We start from the raw sequence: 25,343 nt of genomic DNA, 5'->3' as shown, positions 1-25,343 counted from the left end.
CATCTCTGACTAGGCGAACAGTCAGCAGGGCGACGTCAAGATCGCCTGAAGGGAATTTCTCCACGAATTTGCTCTTGCGCACGGAAATTAACTCCTCCGCCACATCTTCATCGGATAAGATTGCCGCATTCGCAAGCCCTCCAGTGTCTCGATGTAAAGTCTTCCTTCCCCTCAGCCCACACTGCACCTTCTCACGACTTGTGCACTCTGACAGGATATTTAGTGCGCTCCCAGATGCCGCCACCAACAAGATGTCGATCGCCTTACAAATGAACCTTTGCATCTGGAGTCCGATTGGCAATGACTCGGGCTCGTGTGATGCACATCCCGCGTCTTAACATGAATGATTGTCCGTCAGGTGTGTTGACTGATTGGGGTTACATGTTCAGCCAAGAGCCCTGTCGTTTACTAAATAACGGGAAGTCTTTGGCTACCCGTGACGCAAACGGCAGAGCGGAATGTCAATCCAGTAAGTCAAAAATGAAGAGACTCCTTGTAAATTTAGATTCTACACAGATTCGGATGAGGGAAAGTCAACTGACAAATGGTATCGGGGGTATTTAGACATTTAACAAAGACAAATCGCGCTATGGAATGGCAGGCAGAAATGTGGCAGAGCAAGCAAAAGTATTGGGAAAGTGAAATTACGGACACGAAGCCTGACAAGATGGTCGTCGTCATCTTCGCTCGACCTCATGACTTTGGGGATGTGGGATGGCTAGTTGGTCCTGTGAGGTACTCCTCTGGAACCTTGGGGACTCGGGGCGAAGTCGCCATTTGAGCCATAGCGCGGTGTTGCGCACGGAGATGATCACGCTGTCGTTCTTTCTCTCTACCATTGCCTGCACCACCCGTGAGTCGACGCATACCGCTGCGAATCATGCTCTCGATCGAATGCGATCCGTCAGTGGCACTACGCACCATATGTGGCCCTGGTGGCTGAAGACCTTTTTGACGTTCTTCAAAATCCGAATATGCGTCCTCGATCTCGTCATCCGAAAAGAAGGCTGATTCATGCACGGCGATGGGAGGCGGTGCATGCGGACCTACTTGCGGATTGTGGGAATAGAGATTATTTGCAGGGGATGTGACCGAGCGAGTGTGAGACGGTGGGCGCAAAACTTGCAGTTTTTGAGACGGTTGATTGGCTGGAGAGCGCATGGTTGCCCCATCATAACGTGAATTGACCGGACGGGATTCCGCCAGACCGTTGTGAAAAGAGGATGTGGACCCTGTACGTGCGAGGGACTTACGCAAAATGGGTGCTGTCTGTTGATCGTAAAGATGGGCATTCGTATCCACATAGCTTCCTGCAAATCCGCGGTGGATCGTCTGCGGTACCGAATTGAGAGAGGAAACACCAGGCTCAGTTTCCTCGAAGAAGTCGTCCAGACTATCGAGCTTTTGAACAATGTCGCCCATATTCCCATCTGTCAGGGTATCGATCGACTTCATGGTGTCAGCCCTCATTGGGAAGAATGAATCTTTGAAATCGTCGGCCCGGAATTCGACATCAGGCGCCACCTTCTCCTCTGGCCCCATTGCACCAGCGTCATTGCATGTGTAGAAAACAGCATGAACGTTGTTGCGCGTCATCATCGACTGCGTCGCAGGCATGGGAATGGACCAGCCTGTCTCTTCGGGTATCCCATATAGACTCTGTATGCGTTCATACTCCTTGCGAATGGCCTGCGAGGAAACGGCCGAGGCCATGCTCATGCGGATGTGATGCCGCTCCATCGGATTACCAGAAACGGTCATGATGTGATCAAGAACACCTAGAGCCTGCGGGCACAGTTCTGTCTGGAGAAGCCGCAACAACGGGGAGATCAGATCGGGGCCATGGCATGTCACCTCAGTTCGCCGCATGTCGACCTCTGGTATCAAGACACAAAGAATTTTCATGGTCTTGATTCGGAACCAATCCGTGGTGTTGGTGAGAAGGCCCATGAGGAAGATCAAACATTGAAAGTCAAGCTGCGGGAAATAATAAGACTTGATCTCCGTCACAATATGATCCAAGAAGACGTCTTCCGTTTTGTACTGCTGGTTAGCGAAACCAAACAACGAGGCAGCAAGTCTGGGACACCGCTCGTCTTCAGCAGCGCGTGCAAGCAAGCTAGCGTGCATGATAGGCTTCTGTTCATTGAACTCCTGGTCGAAGCATCGAAGGAAGCACGGAAGGTTCGCCAGGATGCTGAACAGTTGACGAGTTCCGTCTCCGATGAGTTCGTTGTTAGGCAAGCCACTTAGGCTGTGTAGGATATCCAGTGCGCGACCGAATGTCTCCGAAGACTTGATTCCCTTGAATACGAGATCTTGAATCCCTTCGAACCCACCCTCCCATTTCGGAGGCTGCCCATCCAAAAGCTGCGCTATGACCACGGCGTCGCCGAGATCGAGTTTTTCAAGAATTTCCTCCAACATACCCAGGCTCTCGACGAACTCGCTCTCATGAATCGTGTTCAAGCAAGCACACGTGGTCCAAAACAATTGCGGATGCTGCAAAAGGTCGGATGCGGTCATCGAGCCAATTGTTCCTTTCAGCGTGGTCAAAATCTCCATCGAGAATGATTGGTAATGTTTGCCCTCATCAGCAATTGTGGTTGACAGTCGAACAAGCATGTCTGCTAACATGGCGGAGTCCAGTGACGTTGAAATACAGCGGAACACCTGAAACGAACGGCAAGCCAGGTGGGGAACTGGACAACACGTCGCCCATATGAGGGCCTCCTTCGCCCACAGGTTATCAACGCCGCTGTTCTCAAAACTGAAGAACTTGACCACTTCACGCGTCACAGTCGCCATGGCGGTGAGCACGCGTCGTCCATCAGATTCTTCGTCATTGACTTGATTATCCGCATAGTCCCAAACGACGGTACTGTCATTTTGCCTGATTAATTCGACAAAGTCTTCAACAGCCTGGCGCATCTCCGCAGGTGCGTCATCTGCCAACTTGGCAGCGACAAGCTCATGGATAAGGTGGACCAGCATCTCACGAGCCTGTTCCTGAACAGTGACCGTGTAATGATCCCAGAGAATGAGAACGACATGAAGCAATTTAATGACGTGTTCCATCGCCAGAGTCACTGGGGCTACCATGAGATCGACGAGAAAAATGAGAGCGACTTGACCCAAAAAGAGTCCAGCTTGTTTGTGTCCCTTGGGAAGCACGGTGCTCAGATCCGCCACGTACGGTAGATTGTGAGTCTCCGCGGGCTGGGGTGTAATTTCCTTGCGATCCTGTACCATGTTTCGGGGGACCACCAAAAGCAGGAAGAACTCAATGACCTTGGAACCAGCCGGAGTCGACGCAAGGAAGACCACGACCTGCTTCGCATATTCCACAAAGTTTTGCTCCTTTCTCTCCAAGCACAGATTGATGATGAAATCGAGGACAACCTGGACATTGCCGCCATGGGGACCCGTAGCCAACGCCTGCCACATCGCTTGTACCTGATTCGGTAACGCCGAACTACAGCGAATAGTTATCTCAAAGAGATTTGCGAGAAGCATATATGAAGAAGCTGTGGGCTCACCATTCGGATCGACTTGCAGCTCCATCGCCTGAACCCAGGGGAGAATTGCAGCAACCATGTTTCGCTGACTGTCGGGTCGCAGATCGCGGAAATGCAGGGAGAACTCGGAAAACAGTGTAAACGCCAGATCTGCGTGAAGAATAGCGAGACGTTTGGAAGTTTCAAATTGAGCCAACTGGTACACTGCTGTCGTCTTGTCTGAGATGCTAATATCAAAGTCTTGCAGACGGGAGCTTTTCTGCTGCCGTTCCTCCAGTCGGCGAAGAAGTTTGGCTGATTTCATTCGGATCTCGCGTTTGGGGCTTCCAAGAGTGACCAGAACGGCGCCCAAAATCCTCCAGAAAGGCAATTTGTATTCAGGGTACTCGATCAAAACTTGGGTTGACACTTCGAAATAGCTCTCAAGAGCCTTCGGGTGTTCAGCCACGTAGCACATCTCAATCGATCGCTCCATCAGATACGAATGCTCCATGTTGTGGACTATCAAGTTGTTCAACGCCCGACGTCCAATAGAGTGCCACTTATCACTGACAGTGTTGAAAATAATGTCAAGCCATGACAGCATGCGCACGACATCGAATTGGAGCACAGATCCGCTGTCGGTCGTGATGCTGATGGGGCCGGCCTGGAACACGACGTTAGCGACCGTGGGGGAGGTAGAATAAAGGGTTCAGCACTCACACATAGAGACGCCATGGCGCTCAAAGCTGCCGCCCGGAGATTCTTCTTTTCGATCTCAGTGGCGGCAGCTGCATTTTTGATCTCTCCGCCATCGAATTGCGGCGACGCGGCGAATTTGCGCATCTGCTCTTCTCTTTCTGAGATCTGAACTTGATTAGGGGAGTATCCGCACCAGTCCTCCATGAGAGAAAAGGCGGATTTTCTGGATTCGAAAGGCATCCAGCGGAACGGGTCCCTTGTGCGATTGACGCCCTCGAAGAGCTCCTCCATCAGGCCACAGTAATGGAATCGGAGGCGCTGGAACTCCCAGTCGTTTTGGATTTCAGCATCGCTGAGGAAGATGCGCAGGTCTTTTGCGTAGGTGATGATGTTGTTGACGATCCAGTCATCGTTGTAGACTTCGGGCTCGCGCAAGAATCGGGAAGTCAACTTGTAAACATGGGTAACCTCTGTCCTAAGACGGTCGGTGTTCCGGTTTCGATGAGCACTGCTGGGTGTCCGGTGGTGGGATCCAATCCGGACCTTTGCTTCCTCGTTACATGTGGTGACTGCGTACTGCAACGACTCCAACAAAGTACGGTACAGATTTTTGTGTATAGAGCCGAGTGCAACCACAATAGCATTACGGATAGAGTCCCTTTCAGCAGAAAGCAGGGGAATGACGGATGCAAACAGACTGCGCGCGGAACTGATCTTGTCAGAGAACTGAGAGCCCTTGGAAGCTTTACGCGCGTGCTGGGCGTTCGCCAATTGGCTCTGGGACTGCGCGCCGACGCTGGTGACGGTCGTGCAAGCCATGACCAGATAGAGCTTCCACTGCTCGACCAATATTTCGGCAGTCATGTTGCTTCGTGCCATGGGTCGGCTTGGATAGGGCTCAATTGGAGAGTACTGCGGATGCCGTGTGCGCTCTGCCAAGGATGTAATCATTTTGTGCATGCGAACCAGGCGTGCACAGACTATCTCGCGACCTAGTGTAACAGCGAACGGGCAAGTCTCGAAGCTCACCCGAATAATGTTCGGGAAGACCTTGGACCACAGCGTAGAATCATAGGAGACCTCGCTGCTGCAAAGCTCTATCAGTGTGTTGTTCGTGGCACTCCGTCTTTTGCCCTTTTGAATGCGGCTTCGCTCGGCAACGGTCAATTGCTCATCGTTCAGGTCCAGCAGTTGCTGAGAATCCGCCTCTAGAATTCGAATGATGCGTTCATTTTCTTTGCCGAGTGCCTTGTCGAACTCAGTGATGAGGCGAAGGACGTTGATCGCAAAGGCGCGAACGCGCCGAGACTGCGAGCAGAGGAAGAAGAGGCCGTGGGATTCGATCTCCTCGACATGTGCAAGCACAGTTGAGAGATCAAGATGTAGAGCTCGGCTCCCGGTTATGGATTTTTCGAGCTGATCGGAAGACGCCTCCTTGGTCTTCTGCTTGATTTCGTCTATCCATATGAGGAGAAGTTCAACGTACAGTTTCAGAGTTGACTCGATGTGACCGGGTCCGAGCATTCCTTCATCAGACATGGTGGAATACCGCGCGTCGAAATTGAAGATGAACCGGGCGAATCCAATGGTAACTTGCTGGGCATGGGACTGCCTAGCAATTGCCTTCAGAGAGTCCGCCGAAGATCTGGCGATATTAGTCTGAACGTGGGCAGTGCCAGTGCATAGCAGGTTAATCAAAGAATTGAAAGGGATGTGATCCGAAAGACACCGAGGTAAGGCTTGTACAGCTACGTGGAGCAAGTCGTAAAAACCTTGCTTCTGATCCACTGCACTCAAATGGTCATCTCTTCGACCGAATCCAAAAGCTTCGGTCAGTGGCGTTTTCGGCGTTGTGCCCCCGAATTTCTCGTCTAGGACAGCTTGCCCGCCGAAAGTGTTGTCGCACAGGATCGTGATCTTGCCAAGGACTTCACAGAAACGGAAATAATACTCTTTGACATTATCACTCAATCTGGAGATATTCACGGGGGAAGATGAGGTGTCGGCCCGGTCAACGGATGCTCTGGCTTTGGGCTCAGCGAGAAGTTGAGAGCGATGGAAGTATGAGGGAATGGAACTATCCAGGAATGGGTTTGGCAGTGAACCCGTAGGTATTGGTGGGCAAAGCTGATCGCTAGTCTCGAGATCGGACATTGTTGCTAGAAATGAACGAATTCCAATCACCACCTTCTCTGGCTCCATCTGTTCGATTCGCAGTTCACGGCCTGACACGAACAGATCTGAGCTGATTAGAGGGAAGATAATATTTCTGAAGCAAACATCGGGATACTTGAATCCAATCATGCGAATCAATTGAATCAAAGGATCCGCAAAGACCGGCTCCGCGCTGAGGTATGTCCGTTTGCCTGACGGGAGGGCAACTTTTGTAACTTCTTCCACCTTACGAAGAGTAGTAGTTGTAGAGTCCGAATATCGAAAGAAGTATGTCCAAACAAGACGGCAGATCGCGTGCAAAGCCGGCGCACGCGAAGGGCGGTCCTTCAAGCGGGGCGGCAAGCTCGCGATCATTGGCAACCACTGTGATGAGAAGGTATCTTTACTTGAGATACACAGCAACAGCGCGTTCAAGGAGAAAGCGGCAGCCCAATGTCGAGGCTTTGCCATCAGCTGTGTCAGCCGTGGGTGAATGATGTCCAGAAACTCCTTCCAGCGGGGTAAGGACAAGTCAACGACGGGATTGGCTGCAATTGGCAGCAGCAGTCTTTCAATGGTATGGCAATAAGCCTGCTTGATTCTCTGACCATGGGCGTTGACGAAAAGACGCGCTGCTGAGCGCATGAAGTCACAAGACTTGACCCAACCGTCAGACGATGTTGGTAGACGCAGATTTCTCATTCCAAGGACGAGCAATTCCACTTTGGCCTCGCCGTCGCGCGACGAGCCTCGGGCCAGTTCATCTTTTTGATATTTATCGAGCTCGGTGAGGAAGCGGTTGGCGACACTAGGAAAATTCAATTCACTCATAATACCGAGTAGCTGGCCGTAGATTCTCCAATTCGCCATACGCAGCGGGGATGCCACAGTCTGATCGGGATCCACTGCCCTGACCTGACCAAAAACGATATCTTCCAGTCGACCTGCCATGTCGTGAGTGATGGAGGCGAGACTACTTTGGTTGTAGATCTCGATTAGGACTCGACAAACTAGATAGACAGAGACCGTGGCACGGCGCTCTATGAGCGCGATGTCGTCTGGTCGACCGAGGAAAGCCGTCGATGACTGTGTTCGATCCACGGCGGAAGGATCGATAGCCGCCTGCGTGGGTTCGGTGTTTCGGCGTACGATTGCTCCATTCTCAGTCAGTGCGGGGGGCTTTGGCTGCAGTTGGCGTACATCGTCATGTTAGTGAGATTCCCATCCGCCGCGTGTGACTGAAGGCCGAGGGCTAAATGCCGCCGACAGCTGCATAGCGCGGAATTTCCAACTCACCAGATCATTTGTCATTTGTCTCGCCGTGATAGCTGCGTCGCCCTTGGCTTTCCGCCAGAGCATGATGGTATCAATGAGAGGTTTGGGCTTCTGCCTCGAGATGTGACCGAGGGCAGATATCAATTGATCGAAGCTAGCATCTGCGCCAGGCCCGCAGACTTCCTCGACGGGAGCCTCTGATTCTCCCAGCTTCATGATAGCTTGATTGATTTTGCTCTCTGCTTTACCGACAAACTATAAGAACATCCTGAATCAGCACTACTGTGGGAATCGGCCATTCGGCACGTGGAAGTCTTTTGAGAGCCAGCTCCTACCGAGTTGAATAAATGATGCAGCGCATACTCTCCCACTGTCTTGGATTCTAAGTGCTGCTTCGAATGGGACTGACTTTGGGATCGGTCACGCCTGCCCGTTTTCCCTTTTGAATTCCCTCGGGTATGTCCTGTGGCCACGGGGCTTCCACTGCCAGAGACACTGACATTATTGTCTTGTATGGTGGCCAACGAGTTCGGGATGCCGTGCGTCGCGGTCGGCGTGGGAGTTGGAAAGGGTGGTGGGGGGTCGAGATGATCAACCTTTGCTGGCGATGTGCCTTCCTCGAAGCTGCCGCGGCCGAAGGAGGCGATCAATTCCGGGCTCAGCGGACTAGCAGAAGCACTCGAGCCTGCCATGCTCGGATTGCGCGAATGGTGCATGCCATGAAAAATGGAGGTCTGACGGTGGTGGCCGTAAGAGTTGGACGGTCGCCTTTCCAATCCCGCGTCGTAAGCCGCAGGTTGGACGGTTGAAACATCGGGGCTTTTGGAACCAGAATGACCGCGACGAGCGTGGAAGGTCGGGGCTAACGTGGACGGGTCTGCAGGTCGTCCGCGTACCGCGGAGGGTTCACGGCTGTGCATTGGCGTTGACGAGGCCGTTCGCGTGCCTCGCCACTCAGAGGAGGACGGGAGATTATTTTGCGACGCTGACTTGCGGTCGTCAGCGAGGAGGGGTGGCGGTATCTGCTGGCCGAGGCCAGCAGCTTTACCTGGTTGAGCTGCCACTGAATCGACCGGACACGGTTAGCGAACTTTTTTCGGACAATCGCAAGAGAGTCGTAGATGGAGTGGGTCAAATATCATGCGTGCACTTTCACCAAGCAACATGACCACGACCGGCGGCCGACTAGGAGGGGGCTCCGATGATGAAAGTGTGTCTCCAAAGACAGTCACATACTGGCGAGGTTTCGAGCCGTCAAAGACTCATGGCCGAGTAATTCTCATTCAGGCTACCGTATGAAGGAATATGACGGGTCTCAGGCACAGGCACATGATGAATCAAGACATGATTTTACGCGAGCTGCTTGAGGGGAAGCTTCGAGGTTGGGTAGGGAGAGAAGGTGGTGAGGCTTGTACTGTAGTCAGTTTGTTCCCGCAAAATGACGGAGCCTCTGTCAAATCAAACATTTGGCGGGCTCGGCCGCTGGTTTGGTCAACACTCTTGTCTGATAGTCCATCACTCAGCTCGGGGCGACCGTAGGTTCTGCTAACTCTACGCAGTTGCCATTCGCCGCCAATTCCAGTCCCCAAGCCATTCAACATGCTGCAGTTGCAGCTATAAGCTTGAGATCAATTGATCTCTTTGTACGTACGATGGTCGTTTGACCGAGAAACGACCGCAGTAGGCGAAGGACCGGGAGGAGAAGAAAGGCGTCGACCATTTGCAGAGCAACAAACCCAGACGATGCCAATTACCTTGAGAGGGACTTCGACTACCGGCGATGACCTGCATTTGCCTTGTGCTTCAGACCTATCCCGTCTCATCATCATTTGGGGCATTGCTGTCTACGGACTAGTCATCGTCAGTACGGTACTCGCTAACCTTGTTAGTTACCCTGTGAGAGTGAGTCAGTACATGTTGTCACCTGCAGTCCTGCACTACTAGTCATGTCCTGAGACATGACGGCGAGTCAGCGCCTGCCTGCAGTATCCCTCGCAGTACCTTAGATAAGAACGTACCTATCTTGGATCATCATTGAGCTGGCCTCATTGTGGCTCGTACGAGATATCCACCGGATGAATTACTAACCTAACAGGCACGGTAGTCTGATGCCCGAAACTGAGTTTGAGTGATTGTTGTCTCCCAATATCTGCTCGCTTATAGATTGAAACGATACCTCGGTCAGCGCCCACGGATGCATGATTACATATTTATCGACTCATCGAATATGAAGACACAACGAAATGTGTAGACCTCGATTCTCTTAAGAGCCGCCCGATTCCAGTCTATCTCGATCGAGGAGGTATTTCCACCGTTCTGGGGGATATACATAGCTGGCGACATTGATCCACGCCCGCAGCGTTGGTGTACCACTAAGGTACGCCACTCATCTACATAAGTCATAAGGTACCTGACCTACCTCACCTAGCACCTATCAACCTGACTATTGTTCGTAGTTCGCACGCAGTCCACCACGTATGGATTGGTCCGCAGGTGAATGGGTTCAAATGGATGGAGGGATATATCTCGAGGTTCTCTCACGTCCATATCCATTCGACTCACCTCAATTCAACATGGAATGAGACCACCTGATGGACACCGAGTTACCTTGTGGATGTTAATGGGATTAACGGTTCACTCTCGTCCCTCTCGTGGGATGGTTGAGCTCTGGCAAACGAGTGGAAGTAGACCACCCGACTTGAAAGAAAACCTTAAGAGACAGTCCTTGACGTCGATTTACCTTTGTTCCAAACAAATAGCCTACATGAGGGCAGTCGAGCCTGTACAAAGATACATCTAGGAGGTGGAACCTCGGAAAAGCACACTGGGCTCATGGATGGACTGCGCGGCAAATTCGCCGCATCTATCCGCAGTTCCGCACCGAGAGCTGCCACCTCTCCGAGAACCCGCAGATACCCAAACCACCTCATATACCTGCTGAGACAGTATGTACTGGAATGTAGTGCTGACACGTGCGGAATCAGTCCGTTCTCACCGTCCACCACGTCCATATGGCTGGGCTCTGGAACAGGCGGGCACTCTGAATGAGATGATGAATGCATCCAGTAGTGAGAAAGACAGAGATGATACACTGCTCAGTGCTCAGTGCTCAGTGCTCTTACGAGTCTGCGACAGTCGGATCGAATGCAATTATTTCTGCCTGAATATTCTGGCAGATACGGGGGTTGACATATTGACGAGTAGGTACCTAGGTACAAGTATGCTGCCCCTCCCTTCTAATTCGTGGGGCAAGAAGTGCAAATTGTAGTATACTATGATATCTACCGATTATATCAATATTCTCAACTCTATATACGGGGGAGACCCCCGTAGACCCCCATTAACGTAAGTCAAATCGTATGTCTATAACGTAAGTTAATATTACAGGCACGAGTCACGTGATAAGTCATCCGAGAGACGAGGTAGTTGGACCACGTGACACGAGCGGAGTTCAGGGCTGATCACGTGATCGAGACAGGAGCAAACATCTGAAAGATATCACGTGATGTAACTTTGGGGGCGGTCAATTCTGCCACAGCCAGCCAATCAGAGCACAGGAATAAAATTCCAAGCACTTACATGAGAAGCAACTTCTCGTTCCACTCCAATTTGCAATGAGTAAGTCGCTTCATTAAGTAAATATTGTGCTATAACTACTAGGTAGTGGAATGGATATGGTACAGCAGCCTTAGGGCACTTCTGCAAGTTGGCGCAACTGCATAGTAGTACTGCGATGCAGTCTGCTGATACGAAGTCTCGTGACGGGGAAGTTCCTGGACCCTTGGAACCTGTGGCAGTCTGGGTGGCAGCCGCTTGATCTCCCGGGCAAGCGTGCCGATTCTCTAGTCTACCGAGGAAAACGACGAATCGGGCAATGGCCCCCATCGATCTGGGACTACGGCAGCTGCGACAACGACGCATGCCGACAGAGTCATCAGAGAACTCGCCCGGTACTATGACCTGTGGATGGGGGGCCCGGAAGAGGGCGTGGAGATCACGAAACCTAAGAAGGCCCGGTCAGCCTGGTGGTTGCACGAAGTTCACGAATCGTGGCCTTGCCGCATTCATAATCATAGGGAAGTAGCAGTAGAACGTTAAAAACATCGAGATGGACCTTATCAGCTGCTCGCTGGCGGGTACTTCTGCGTCACAGCCTGTTGTTTTAGTACTACGGTACTGGTAGTATAGGTCACTTATGGGAGTGAAATTATATAGGTACCGACCTAGGTAACCTACCTTGGTGATCAAAAGTATTATGGAGCAAGCATACTTACCTCTTAGCGTGTATTGGTGAGGCATTCGTCATCGTGGTAATGGGTCGCTACAGACATAGGGATAAGGTTGATCTGTATTCACATCTCGACTCTCCACATACTCGAGTCTACAGTGAACACGGTGTAAGAGAAGCACTGGAAACGAGAAGGCTTCAATGCCGATAGCATATGATCGCCCAGCAGTCAAGTTAGATTTGGGCAGTGATGAATAGCATACCTCAAAAGAACTTAAGACTAGTGCTGTACTTTAATCTTCACAAATCAGTATTGACTATTGAGTATGTACAGTTTAGTATTTACTATTTAGTATGTACTGTTTAGTATTTACAATGTAGCATTTGCTCTACTATGATTCTCCTACTACGATACGTTGAGCGCCATCCGCGAACGTATGCCGTGCATTGGAACCCCCGATTCCGCGACCCGCGCTCGAGTGCTCCAACCGAGGGCAATTGATGGAGTGTTCACATTCGCCAGGGAACCTGTAGCCAGCAGGTCGCCGCTGATAAATGGAACAGAGCCCCTGGCCGAGACTTGTCGTAATGAAGAAAGCATCTTTCACCCTCCCATCGACACTGTGACAGCCGGGTCTGAATCACGGCGAAACCGAAGTCTTGATCAATTACAGTACTACTACCGGTGCTTGATAAGTTGATCGGACTCAAGACTCAAGAGGAGGTCCTAATCCGTACGATCATAGTACTTCCGCCGAAAACCGAGATTGGAAGTACAGTGCCTCATACGAATCGGCTTCTGGCCTCCCGATTTGGACGGACGAGAGCGAGGACTTGACTGGATTTGACATTGATGATTGCTCTTGGCCTCTCTTCGTCTGTCTCTGTCTGAACTCTACGCCAGGTAGAGTGATCATTGCGGTCTGCCAAACTGGTGCCGTCCTTTGTGGTGCGAGTCACCCTAGTCCTACTAAGTAGTACGCCTAACTTCCAAGCACTACTCCTGTTAGTAAGTACCAAGTACTACTAAGTACTGTTGTGCTTTTCGGTACATGAGGCATCTTGTCCTACGCTGAGTACGTTTCACCCACTGCCGTCTACTTTTCCATTCGATCTTACTTTATCTTCCCGTCACTCTTAACGAGTCTGCTGACGGGGCCGAAAGAGCGCCTTCATTGTGGTATATCCGACTCATCCGCCCGTCAGACTATACTGTCTCGAGATCCCGCGAGATTCCCTCCCACGCCACGGCAGCGTCCGATCGTCTGCATCGCTGCACGACTTCACCGAGGATCATCGTGCATCGAGCGAAGAGAGAAAGGCTGTACTCGGCAGGTGAAAGCTCCACTTTGGACAAGCTGACCGGCCCTGCCCGCAGTCAGACCACTTTGTCCTGATCGACCGCCTTTAATTATTCCCTTCTCTTCTAACCTTGTTCCCGGTATTCACTTCGTCTCGAACGGCTGGTATCTGGCTCGTCAGAAAACGAAAGAAGAAAAAGAATAAGAAGTCAAAAAAACACAGTAAAGGGCATTCGCGGCTTCTCTCGCTGTTGGCACGAAACAAAAAAAAAAAGCGCGGGGCCTGGTTGCACCCTGGACCGAGTGGCCCTCCTTTCTGCTCCCCGTGAGATCCACGCCCCTCCGTCGCCGATTTCTCCGCTCCTCAGTGGAGCCGCGTGCCGACAAACTCTCTTCTCTTCGTCTCAAAAAGCACACGGCTCGCCCAGTCTCCTCACCCTCGCCGGCCGAGTTCAAGTTCGTGTGCGTGTTTTCGACACATTCGACCCCTCCCCCTGAACGCCTTCCCGCCAAAATGGCGCAACTCGACACTCTCGATCTGATTGTCCTGGTGGCGCTCCTGGTGGGCAGCGTGGCCTATTTCACCAAGGGCACCTACTGGGCCGTTCCCAAGGATCCCTATGCCAGCTCCGCCGTCGCCTTGAATGGCGCGGCCAAAAGTGGCAAGACGCGCAACATCGTCGAGAAGATGGACGAGACGGGCAAAAACTGCGTCATCTTCTACGGCTCGCAGACGGGTACCGCCGAGGACTACGCCTCGCGGTTGGCCAAGGAAGGCTCTCAACGCTTTGGTCTGAAGACCATGGTCGCCGACATTGAAGACTATGACTATGAGAATCTGGATCAGTTCCCCGAGGACAAGGTGGCCTTCTTCGTGTTGGCAACCTACGGTGAGGGTGAGCCAACGGACAACGCGGTCGAGTTCTACCAGTTCCTGACTGGAGACGACGTGGCCTTTGAGAGCGGCGCCACCGCGGATGACTCGCCTCTCTCTTCCCTCAAGTATGTCGCATTCGGTCTCGGAAATAACACCTATGAACACTACAACGCTATGGTCCGTCGCATCGACACGGCGTTGACCAAGATGGGCGCGCAGCGCATTGGCACTGCCGGTGAAGGCGACGACGGCGCGGGCACCATGGAGGAGGACTTCCTCGCCTGGAAGGAACCGATGTGGACTGCGCTCTCCGACGCTATGGGTCTCCAGGAACGCGAAACCACCTACGAGCCGGTCTTCTCCGTGGTCGAGAGCGAGGACAAGTCGCCCGAAGATGAAACGGTCTACCTCGGAGAGCCCACCGCGGCCCACCGCGCCGGTCAGCCCAAGGGACCTTACTCTGCTCACAATCCGTATATTGCCCCCATTGTCGAATCTCGCGAACTGTTCACCGTGAAGGACCGTAACTGCCTGCACATGGAAATCAGCATCGCTGGTAGCAATCTGAGCTACCAGACCGGTGATCACATTGCTATCTGGCCCACCAACGCCGGTGCGGAGGTGGACCGTTTCCTGCAGGTCTTCGGCTTGGAGAACAAACGCCATACGGTCATCGACATCAAGGGCATTGATGTCACCGCCAAGGTTCCGATCCCTACTCCCACTACCTACGATGCTGCAGTCCGCTACTACATGGAAATTTGTGCCCCGGTTTCTCGTCAATTTGTCTCGTCACTGGCGCCCTTTGCTCCGGACGAGCAAATTAAGGCCGAGATCACTCGCTTGGGTAATGACAAGGACTACTTCCACGAGAAGATCGCAAACCAGTGCTTCACTATCGCTCAAGCCCTGCAAGCCCTCAGCCCGAACCCGTTCTCCGCCGTCCCCTTCTCCCTTCTCATCGAGGGTCTCAACAAGCTTCAACCCCGGTACTACTCGATCTCATCCTCGTCCGCCGTTCAGAAAGACAAGATCAGCATCACCGCCGTCGTCGAGTCCGTTCGTTTGCCTGGTGCTTCGCACATCGTCAAGGGTGTCACCACCAACTATCTCCTGGCTCTCAAGCAGAAGCAGAACGGCGATCCGTTCCCGGATCCTCACGGCATGACCTACGCAATCACCGGCCCACGTAACAAGTACGACGGCATTCATGTGCCTGTTCACGTTCGTCACTCCAACTTCAAGTTGCCTTCGGATCCCTCCAAGCCCATCATCATGGTCGGTCCCGGCACTGGTGTCGCTCCCTTCCGCGGCTTCATCCAGGAGCGTGCGGCCTTGGCTGCCAAGGGCGAGAAAGTCGGCACTACAGTCCTGTTCTTTGGATGCCGCAAGCGTGATGAGGACTTTTTGTATCAGGACGAATTCAAGGTAAGCGATTTTCCGACTCGACAATAGTCATTCACAGTTGTTGCTACGGTGCTAATGCATTTCAACCCGCAGGCCTATCAAGAGCAGATGGGTGACTCGCTGAAGATCATCACCGCTTTCTCTCGCGAAGGCTCCAACAAGGTCTACGTTCAGCACCGTCTGAAGGAACATGCCGAATTGGTCAGCGACCTATTGAAGCAAAAGGCCAACTTCTACGTCTGCGGTGATGCCGCCAACATGGCACGCGAAGTGAACATCGTGCTCGGCCACATCCTCGCTGAACAACGTGGCATGCCATCCGATAAGGGCGAAGAGATGGTCAAACACATGCGGAGTAGCGGCAGTTACCAAGAGGATGTATGGTCATGATTCATGACACGGTGCAATTTCTTTGTCTAATTTGCTGCCGACCTTCCTTCCTCCTGATCAAGCCATCTGTTTCCCCATTTGCACGGCCAAGTTTGTAGTCATATGTCCCTCATCTCCTGCCCTGGCCCTTTCTCCTCTCTTGATGTCTAAATGACCCAGCACATGAACATATCGCGGAAGACTGCCACAAAAGAGCGAGTCGATTGTTCAGTGGCTTTGATTGATCCCGTTGGCAGTCTTGTATATGACTGTTGGCTCGGGACCCTCGACGGCGCTTCTACAGGTTTTGTTATTTTATCGTGGATTCTTGCCTCTCTTCCATTTGGTGGAGATTGACAAAATCTCTTTCTCTAGACAAGTAACTTCTTTTTTGCTCCAGAAGATGAAAACAATTCCAAGACAAGCTAGTTACATGCGTGGTGTAGATTGTAGACGCTAGGTAATCTTGAGCATCTTCCGATGGGCTTTCTGAACGTAGCCCTCCGCCTGAGGGGGCAGTTCGCGATCTGATGGGAATTCGATTGTTAGTTGCACACTACAGAGCTAGGTTTGGAAGATGTTTTGAAGATATAATTGAAGCAGCTTCATTTGTTGAAAAGATGGTCAACTCTGCTGAATTCTGTGAGCTCTCCGCCTGTTTGCGGCTGTAAGTACGGAGTTAACGTCGTCATCGGCACCCGACCCAACAAATCGGCGGCTTCTCGTTCCTCCATGTGGCTGCACCTTTCACGTTCGCCAATCCTTGAGATTATGCGCCCGCATTGTTGTCGCGCCCTCACCTTGTATCACTCGATCTAGCACTGACTCGGCTTCCGACCCAGCGGCTTTCCCGCACCCTCCTCCGAGACAAAGAGATTCTTCACGACCCCGCCGTAATCCGACGACGAGCTCTTCGCCCACACGAATCCTGTGGCTAGACGATCAACCGCAGCTCTACCGGAGCCATCACCATGGCTTATGTGGTGCCCATTCACCGAGCGAGTGGCATCCGCCATGCGGTGAAGTTGAATTTCATCAATGCCGAGGAAGACTGCTTGGTAGTTGCGTGAGTGGAATGAATGACCCAGTATTGGCAGGGCCAGAGCTACCGGTACCTCTGCGTCCCGGTTGTTGTTCCGGTTTGATGTTTAAAATGACGAAAGTTAACTTATGATATTCTCTTTCCATCAGTAAGGCCAATCGTCTTGAGATCTATACGTTGACTCCCGATGGACTCGTCTTGTCCCAGACACGCGCACTATACGCGCAGGTCACAATGCTTGCACGACTTCCGGCACCCGCTAACTCGCCGACCGATCATCTATTCGTTGGAACCGACCAGTACAATTACTTCACCTTGGCCTGGGATCCGACCAAGAAGAAAGTGCGCACAGCCCGTAGCTATGTCAATATTGCAGAGCCCTCGGCCCGCGAGTCTGAGACCGATCCACGATGTTTGGTGGACCCCAGTGGCCGCTTCATGACACTAGAGATCTATGAGGGCGTCATCGTCGTGATCCCCATCGTCGAGCCCACAAAACGGAAAGGGAGACCGTCACAAGCGGCGCAGCAAGCTGATCCACCGCAAGTCGGTGAGCTCGGTGAGCCGACGGCGTCCCGAATAGACGAGTTGTTCGTGCGTTCCTCAGCGTTCCTACATTCTGGATCCAACCAGCCATGGCTTGCACTCCTGTACGAAGACAACCAAAAGAAGGTCCGACTGCGGATTCGGGAGCTGGAGTACAGTCGGGCGACTTCAAGTGGACCGGCTGATGCGACATTCAAGGAAGTCCAGGAGAAAAAGCTGGACGGCGGTGTATTTGCGCATGAGCTAGATATGGGCTCATCGCATCTGATCCCCATTCCAGCGCCACTAGGTATGCTATTCCAGCGAGATTTCCGCTCCGGGCCGTCTGAGATTTGTACTGACTTCAACGCGGTTCTTTTCCGATGCAGGCGGTCTTATTGTTCTCGGAGAGACCTCAATCAAATACATTGATGACAACGCTAACGACATGATCTCCCGCGATCTCGAGGAGGCAACTGTCTTCGTGGCCTGGGAAAAGGTCGACAGCCAGCGGTGGCTACTTGCCGATGACTACGGGAGGCTCTTCTTCCTCATGTTTGTTCTGAATGATGAAGGTAATGTTGAAGACTGGAAGCTGGATTTTTTGGGAAGCACATCACGTGCAACGAAGCTTGTCTACCTGGGCGGAGGGATCCTGTTTGTGGGCTCCCAGCAAGGTGATTCACAAGTACTTCGCATCGGCGACGGCTCGTTCGAAGTTATTCAGACTCTGTCAAACATTGCTCCGATCCTAGACTTTACATTGATGGACCTTGGCAACCGTACCGATGACGTTCAGACACACGAGTTCTCTACGGGACAAGCTCGCATTGTCACAGGCTCCGGCGCATTCGACGACGGGTCCCTCAGAAGCGTACGCAGTGGTGTTGGCATGGAAGAATTGGGAGTGCTCGGTGAAATGGATCACATCACCGATCTATGGGCTTTAAAGGCCCACGGCTCCGGAGACTTCCTCGATACATTACTTGTAACCTTTGTTGATGAGACGCGCATCTTCCGGTTCAGCAGCGAGGGTGAAGTCGAAGAACTGGAAGACTTTCTCGGACTATCCTTAACAGAGAACACGCTGCTAGCGGCGAATCTTCCAGGCAGTCGAATCTTACAAGTGACTGAGAAACGAGTCGTCATTGCTGATATTGAGAGCGGCATGACCACCTTTGAATGGTCGTCCCCGTCGCAAAAAGCAATCACAGCCGCTTCGGCGAACGATGAGTATCTGGTACTGGTGGTCGGTGGTCAGGTACTGGCAACCTTCGCTTTGCAAGGCGACACTCATCTCATCATGGAGAAAGACATGGGTGCGGATCAACAGATCTCGGGGGTGACAGTCCCTTCCAGACCTGCCAGTGTTTGCATCGCAGGCTTCCCGCAATCCGCCAAGGTCGCCATTTTCAATATCAAAGATCTCTCCGAACATGGTAGTCAGTCGCTGGGTCAAACTGGCGACGCATTCCCCCGGTCCGTTCTAGTTGCAGATGTCCTTGCTGATTCGCCTCCTACACTATTTGTATCCATGGCCGACGGGAGCGTGATCACGTTCACCTTGAATCCCGAAACGTATGCACTGAGTGACAAGACAAAGTTGATACTCGGATCGGAGCAGCCAACATTCAAGAAGCTTCCGCGAGGAGACGGTCTGTGGAATGTCTTCGCTACCTGTGAGAATCCCAGTTTGATTTACGGCTCCGAGGGACGCATCATCTACTCTGCCGTCAACTCAGAAGGGGCATCGCGAATCTGCCATCTCAACGCCGAGGCCTTCCCCGGGTCTATTGCGGTGGCTACAGCGCGGGAACTCAAGATTGCCATGGTCGACAAGGAGCGAACTACTCAAATACAAACTCTACCAATGGGTTCGACTGTCCGCCGCGTTGCCTACTCACCATCCGAGAAGGCATTTGGACTTGGCACCATTGACCGCAAACTGGAAGATGGTCTGGAAATCGTGAAGAGTCACTTTGTTCTCGCGGACGAAATTCTCTTCCGTCGTCTGGACGCTGTTGAGCTTCAAGCTGACGAGCTTGTTGAGAGTGTGATTCGCGCCGAACTACCGGCCGGTAAAGACGAGTCTGGAAAAGCGCAGAAGAAGGATCGTTGGATCGTTGGCACAGCATATTTGAGTGAAGAGCGAGAGGACTCGATCCGCGGGCGGATTCTAGTCTTCGAGGTTGATCATGGTCGAAAACTGACTCAGGTGGCCGAATTGGGGGTTCGCGGAGCGTGTCGTGCGCTGGCGATGATGGGCGACCGTATCGTTGCAGCATTGGTCAAGACCGTAAGTTCACTTTATCGACCGTCCATTTCACTGCTCATGAAGACTCTACTTATTTCTTTCGGCTTCAACAGGTGGTTGTCTACAATGTACTCAATGACAACTTTAGCAAGATGAAACTTGAAAAAGTGGCGAGTTATCGCACATCGACTGCGCCCGTGGACCTCACCGTTGTCGGTGACCTGATCGTGGTGGCGGATCTGATGAAGAGCGTCTGTGTTGTTCAATTCGTCGAGGGACAAGAAGGGGTCAATGATAAGTTGGAGGAAGTTGCACGCCACTACCAGACCGTCTGGAGCACGGCGGTTGCATCCATCGACAATGACATGCTTCTTGTTAGTGAGGCAGAAGGGAATTTGATCGTGCTCTCTCGAAATCGGGGCGGCGTCACTGATCAAGACAAACGTCGTTTGGTACCCACGAGTGAAATCCGCCTAGGTGAAATGGTGAATCGCATTCGACCGATAACCATTCAACAGCTCGCTAGCCTCACGGTGACGCCTCGAGCTTTCCTCGCTACGGTTCGTCTCTCTTCCCCGCGCAAGTGATGGTTTTCGCTTTCTGAAGTTTTTGATGCGGACAAAATGACACAATCACTGATGCTTTTGCGTACCACACACAGGTCGAAGGCTCCATCTATCTCTTCGCTCTCATCAATCCAGAGCACAACGACTTCTTCATCACGCTGCAGAACGTCATCGCTAACAAAGTCGATTCCCTTGGAGGGCTACCGTTCGACAAGTTCCGTGCTTTCCGGACGTTGTCTCGTTTCGCAGATTCACCGTACCGCTTCGTGGATGGTGAGCTGATTGAGCGATTCCTGGACTGTGACCCTGCGCTACAGGAAGAGATTGTTAATGAAGTGGGCTCTGGGAATGTGACTGATGTCAGGGAGATGATTGAGGCTTTGAGACGCTTGCACTGAGTTTACGAAAGTCAGTGTCACATACTCTTTACGACGGCGCGTGCCTGTCTTTCGCAATAGGGAGATACATTGGAGAGGCTCTTTTGTGAGGAAGCCAGCTAAATGAAGCACCAGCTAGATCAAATCCAATACTCTCTGCCTGTCCACTTTCCATGACGTACCTTTTCACCAGTAAAGACACCCAGCGCTTACACTCAATCTCCGAGGAAATCTGTCCATCAGTCAAAGTTTGGAGGTAGGATATGATTCCCAAAAACACTAGAAAGAAAAAAAAAGAAAACCGAGTAGCAACTTTACAAGGTTGATGGCGAACTGAAATAAAAACCATGCCTAAGAACAGATCTGATCCAAAGCCTTGAAATCGGCAAACATGGGATGGATCCCCATTCCTGATTGCCAACACCGTCATATTCGCTCCCATAGTGTGATTCTCTTCCCTCTGCCGTTCCTCCTTGATCTTCGAGCAACCGCCCGATCCCCATACATCGCAAGAGTTACCGTCTTCGGATGTAGTCAGTCCAAAGAACCGCTGATCAATCACGTTCCAATATATCGCGTTGAAGGCGAAGTTATTCCTCGCGGCATACATGATCCAAACATCTCCGCTTTGCCAACCATCCCGCATCCGACTAGAAAGATCTGAGGAGACTTGAAAGTTTGGCTGGCGACACTTTTCGACAAAGTAGGCCCTTTGCGATGATCGAAAGAGCGTCAGGTGGTCCCGTGTGTACCTGGCAAGTTACTATGTAACTAGTACCAGTAGTAGTAATGAAGTCCAGTGTGAGACCATATGAGTGTTACGACATTCGCAGGTTACTTTTGCATGAAATGTTGCGGCCAACAGGTTGCCGCGTGTAAACAAATGTCCAAATCCAGGCCTGCAAAAGCACGGATAGTCTTGAATCAATCTTGCAGCCCTGATAAGGTTGTCGTGTTCGACAGAATCCTTCAAGAGGTACCTATGCCGAGTGCAAAATACTATGATAGAGGTAAAGCTGAACGGCCTCCCGGTTCAATTTTCGCTCCTGATAATGCAGAGTATCGTACAAAAAGATGGAAAGAGAGACACATTGGAAAAATGCAGAGTCGCAGCCGCACAACAGGCCCCCGGAACCTAACGCCATCCATGAACCCGTCTGACCGCACGTCCACATTATATAGCTTCTGACTCGCATCGGGTCGACATGACGAACAGTGCTCCCAGCTCCCAATTCCACATGGGCAACGCCGCTTCTGGGCCTGCGAACTTGCAATCGGAGACCTCGTCTAGACAGCTTTCTTGTCGACAGTCTCTTCTTCGCTCCAATCCAAGAGCTCCATGATCTGATCCTCACTCAGGTTCTCCGCGCGCTGACCCTTGGCCCGGTTCTTCAGATACTTCTTTTGTCTCTTGCGCGCCATCCCGTGCCACTCGGGTACACCGCTGGCCTGGGCGAGCTCATCTTCTCCGTCTTCCTCGAGCTCATCGTCGGTGTTTTCCACCTCGCCAAGAACCTTGCCCTTCTCGCCGCCGCGCAGGCTATTCGCCGAGACCTTGGCCTTCTTGCCACCGCGTTCGGCCTTTTCCTTTTCCTTCTTTTCCTTCTCCTTTTGGCGCTCGCGGTCGTGCAGCCACTTAAAGAATCGCTCAATGTACGGACGGATGACCAGATAGAAGACGACACTGCCCACGACCTTGGTCCAGCGATTGGCGTTGACGTTGGAGAAGGAGGCGATGGTGTTGGTCCAGAGACGACGAATGACCGTTTCAATCAGCGAGAAAATCTGGGTGAAGAAATCGCTGGCGGCTTCGGCGGCCTTGTCGCCCAGATCTGGGGCGTGTTCGTTGACCATGGTGAATTGTCTTTGACACGATGAATCAAGATCAAGGTAAGCAAGGTTGTCGTGTGAGCGTGGGGAGAAAGTGTCTTAGTTCTTGAAACCCGGCGCAAAGATCTTCTGGCTGAAAAGGGATGTGTTTGTTGTTTAAAGGAGGTTTGCGATCTGGCTCGGAGGGCGGCGGGTGAGGGGCCAATTCCGAACTCAGCAGGACGAGTCTTTGGAGAGGAGGCAATGGGAACGAGCAATTGACGACCCTTTTAATGCGTTGAGGCTCACAAGAGGCTTCGTCGTAATAAAGATGCAGCTGAGAAAGATGGCGCAAAAGTGACCAAAGAAGTCAATTGCGGATGCCAACCAGAGGGGAAAAAATAGTCGCGCGATTATTGTCCCACTCGGCACTTCTGAGCCGCGAGCTGTCCTCTTTGGGAAATCACCTCACAAAAGGGAAAAAAAAAGGTCCAAAGCGGAAGGAACAATTGACCCTCCCCCGACTGCGACAAGCCGGCCGAGCCCGTGATGTTCGATACTCTGCCGTTACCTCTACTGACCGCCTTTGGGTCTCGTGCCGGGCGTTTCAAGGCCAGTTTCCATGAGGCAGTCAATGAGGAAAGCGGTGGGCGCTCTTGTCCGGCAATTCGCTAACGTATCCAAGAGTCCAGACATCATCTGCCAGGGCGTCTTCCGGGATCAACGTTGATCCGTTCATTGACTCGGAGTAGAGAGCATCCATGGAAGCCTTGACCATGATTGGCTCGTCTGCCCCCAATCGCCTACCATGCGCGCCGGGGCACAACTACCACTACTGAATTACTTACTTCCAGCCGATGCAATAGGTGACCGGGGTTGACACCTGTCTTTTATATCACACTGTCCGTCCGACCACTATGGAGCAAGTTGAAGATGCCGGGCTGGAGGAGGTAATTGTCCTGGTCAACGCCTTTGCGCAGCGCGTCTCTTTGCTAACTTCTGACGCGTCTGATATAGCGCCTCAAATCTGCTCTTTGGTTGTCTATCGGCAAGATTGTCGACGAAGAGACGATGAAACTAGGCGTCAATGCCACTCCCCAGTTCATCGGTGCCTTGACTGAGATGGTTTGGTCACAAATAGGTATGTTGATGCCGAACTGTAGGAGTTCTGCGAATCATGTCCGATGGGGCCAACATGGACAGCTTGCATGTATGCCAGAAGGGAAAAAAAGAAAAGGGCAGGGCTAAGGCACAGTACAGAGACCGTTGGTCAAGACTTGGAGTCCTTTGCCAAGTAAGTCGAGAAACTTGTATTCGAGTGATTGCACTCGAGCTTGGGGAGGCCTGTTGCTAAAGGGCTACCAGACACGCAGGGCGATCCACGGTGAATGTTTCAGATGTGATGCTTCTTGCCCGCCGCAACGAGGGACTCGAATCAATCCTACGCACTTTTGTGGAGCAGGCACGCGAAGCAGAATCGTGAAGGGCGACTTGCTGCTCTCAAATTCCGAGAGCTGACAGATCGGGTCGGGGGCATCTCGTATTTGTCTCCTGTCAGAATCTCTCTCTCTCTCTCTCTCTCTCTCTCTCTCTCTACGGGATGACCACGAGTAACGAATTCATGACACAAAGACTTTTCATTTCGTGACAGATCTACGATTGTCACCACGTGACCACTGATTGTTTCAAGGCATCGCTCCGTCTGTAGATGGTTTAGAAAGTCTCCAGCCTTTGTCAGTGTGCACGTCATGATTTCACGGGCCAGGGAAAAAAGCACGTGTAGAGCGTCTTCCATGAGCGACATGCGATTACCGGCCAGCATAGACACCGAGAAGTCTGAGTCTCTAGATCATTTGTAGATTTGGGGTCGTAGTTGAAAACAGAACTTGCATAAACGGACCAGGGGCATCATGGGAGATTTAGTGGTTCCTGTACAAGGACTGTGGAGACTCGAGAGGCATATGTCGATTGGTTGCTCAGATTCTCGACTCTCCATGCCATTTTGTCGCAGTGAATTATCCAGCATAACGCCACTAGAACTACTATGTAATATGTACACTTGGGCCAAGTGGGATGTAAGCCAACTTGGAAACTGTATTCGCCGGGGGGTGGCAGGCTGTGGTCTTCTTGTTACCGTTTTGGGATCTGCCTGAGCTCTGACCGTCATCAGTGTGGCTGTGACTGAGGCCGTGGCTTTGGGCGGCGACCAGGCACCTGCCACGGGTAAGTTACTACCGGCAGGGTACTCTGGACTGGATAATGAGTCCTCAGTCCACACTTTGTGAGCGCGTCCAAGGCTTCCACTCTGGGAAGGTACTAGGGGACTACTAAAGTTAGCAGAGTTTTACCCATACGTCCCGCACAACCTTTCTGGCATTGTGGCTGAGGCATGATATTGCAAGCCGCAAGGCAACGGGATTTTACCCCATGCCGCTTAATCCTATTCACGATGACGAGTACATGCTACATACAGATGTATTGTCTATTCTATATTGCATTGCTTCCTTTCCCCCAGATTGAGGTCGAAGATTGTGCAGAATTCATCTCATCCAGTAGTTACGAATTTGTGTACGTGGTACCACCTTTTCTCCGTAAAGTCTTCCCCATTCAGGCATTCCATCCACCAGTCCGGCGAGTCTTCTACCTTATACTCCGATATAACAGGGATGTATATATCCTCAGACATATCAGACGTATTTAGTAGTGCTGTAATAGTAGGCACTAGGTAGGAGGCAGCGAGGCACTTTAGACTATAGCATCATCTGTAGTAAAAACATATTGTGTCTCGTGTTCTTGCCAAGATATGAGTTAATGTACTTTGTAAAGTGAAGTGGTAAACCCAGGGATACGGTGGTGGCGGGAGGGCGCCGCTGAGTGCATATGTGGCGAACTTAATTGACAAAACTCTGGGCGGTGGGACTAGGTGCTCACACCTTAGGGCCCAGTCACTAGGCCCTACT

General features: G+C 51.9%; 5 protein-coding genes across 5 annotated transcripts; 3 read left to right on the top strand and 2 right to left on the bottom strand.

Moving 5' to 3' along the window:
- Positions 1-693: 693 nt before the first annotated feature.
- Positions 694-8,548, bottom strand: N7539_003378 (putative cell morphogenesis protein (PAG1); the record flags this gene model as incomplete). Its single annotated transcript, XM_056932980.1, has 4 exons — positions 694-4,164; positions 4,221-7,538; positions 7,650-7,883; positions 7,964-8,548. 4 exons carry the CDS (start codon positions 8,546-8,548, stop codon positions 694-696), a joined length of 7,608 nt encoding a protein of 2,535 aa, XP_056790521.1.
- Positions 8,549-13,671: 5,123 nt separating this feature from the next.
- On the top strand, positions 13,672-15,831 carry cprA (NADPH--hemoprotein reductase cprA; the record flags this gene model as incomplete). The annotated part of the gene is made up of 2 exons (XM_056932979.1): positions 13,672-15,462; positions 15,535-15,831. The coding sequence occupies 2 exons, from the start codon at positions 13,672-13,674 to the stop codon at positions 15,829-15,831; spliced, it is 2,088 nt and encodes a 695-aa protein (XP_056790520.1).
- A 950-nt stretch (positions 15,832-16,781) lies between these two features.
- Positions 16,782-20,595, top strand: N7539_003376 (DDB1/RSE1 family protein; the record flags this gene model as incomplete). The annotated part of the gene is made up of 5 exons (XM_056932978.1): positions 16,782-16,876; positions 17,002-17,687; positions 17,767-19,673; positions 19,745-20,191; positions 20,293-20,595. The coding sequence occupies 5 exons, from the start codon at positions 16,782-16,784 to the stop codon at positions 20,593-20,595; spliced, it is 3,438 nt and encodes a 1,145-aa protein (XP_056790519.1).
- A 1,266-nt stretch (positions 20,596-21,861) lies between these two features.
- On the bottom strand, positions 21,862-22,428 carry N7539_003375 (uncharacterized protein; the record flags this gene model as incomplete). The annotated part of the gene is made up of 1 exon (XM_056932977.1): positions 21,862-22,428. One exon carries the CDS (start codon positions 22,426-22,428, stop codon positions 21,862-21,864), a length of 567 nt encoding a protein of 188 aa, XP_056790518.1.
- Positions 22,429-23,300: 872 nt separating this feature from the next.
- N7539_003374 (CENP-S family protein) lies at positions 23,301-23,866 on the top strand (the record flags this gene model as incomplete). Its single annotated transcript, XM_056932976.1, has 4 exons — positions 23,301-23,333; positions 23,401-23,524; positions 23,644-23,677; positions 23,749-23,866. 4 exons carry the CDS (start codon positions 23,301-23,303, stop codon positions 23,864-23,866), a joined length of 309 nt encoding a protein of 102 aa, XP_056790517.1.
- Positions 23,867-25,343: the final 1,477 nt, after the last annotated feature.

Source organism: Penicillium diatomitis, assembly GCF_028827545.1.
Source record: "Penicillium diatomitis strain IBT 30728 chromosome Unknown utg000004l_segment0_segment0, whole genome shotgun sequence".
Taxonomy (NCBI): Eukaryota; Fungi; Ascomycota; class Eurotiomycetes; order Eurotiales; family Aspergillaceae; genus Penicillium; species Penicillium diatomitis.
Note: the sequence above shows the minus strand (reverse complement) of the source record. Positions and strands in the feature narration are given on the sequence as shown.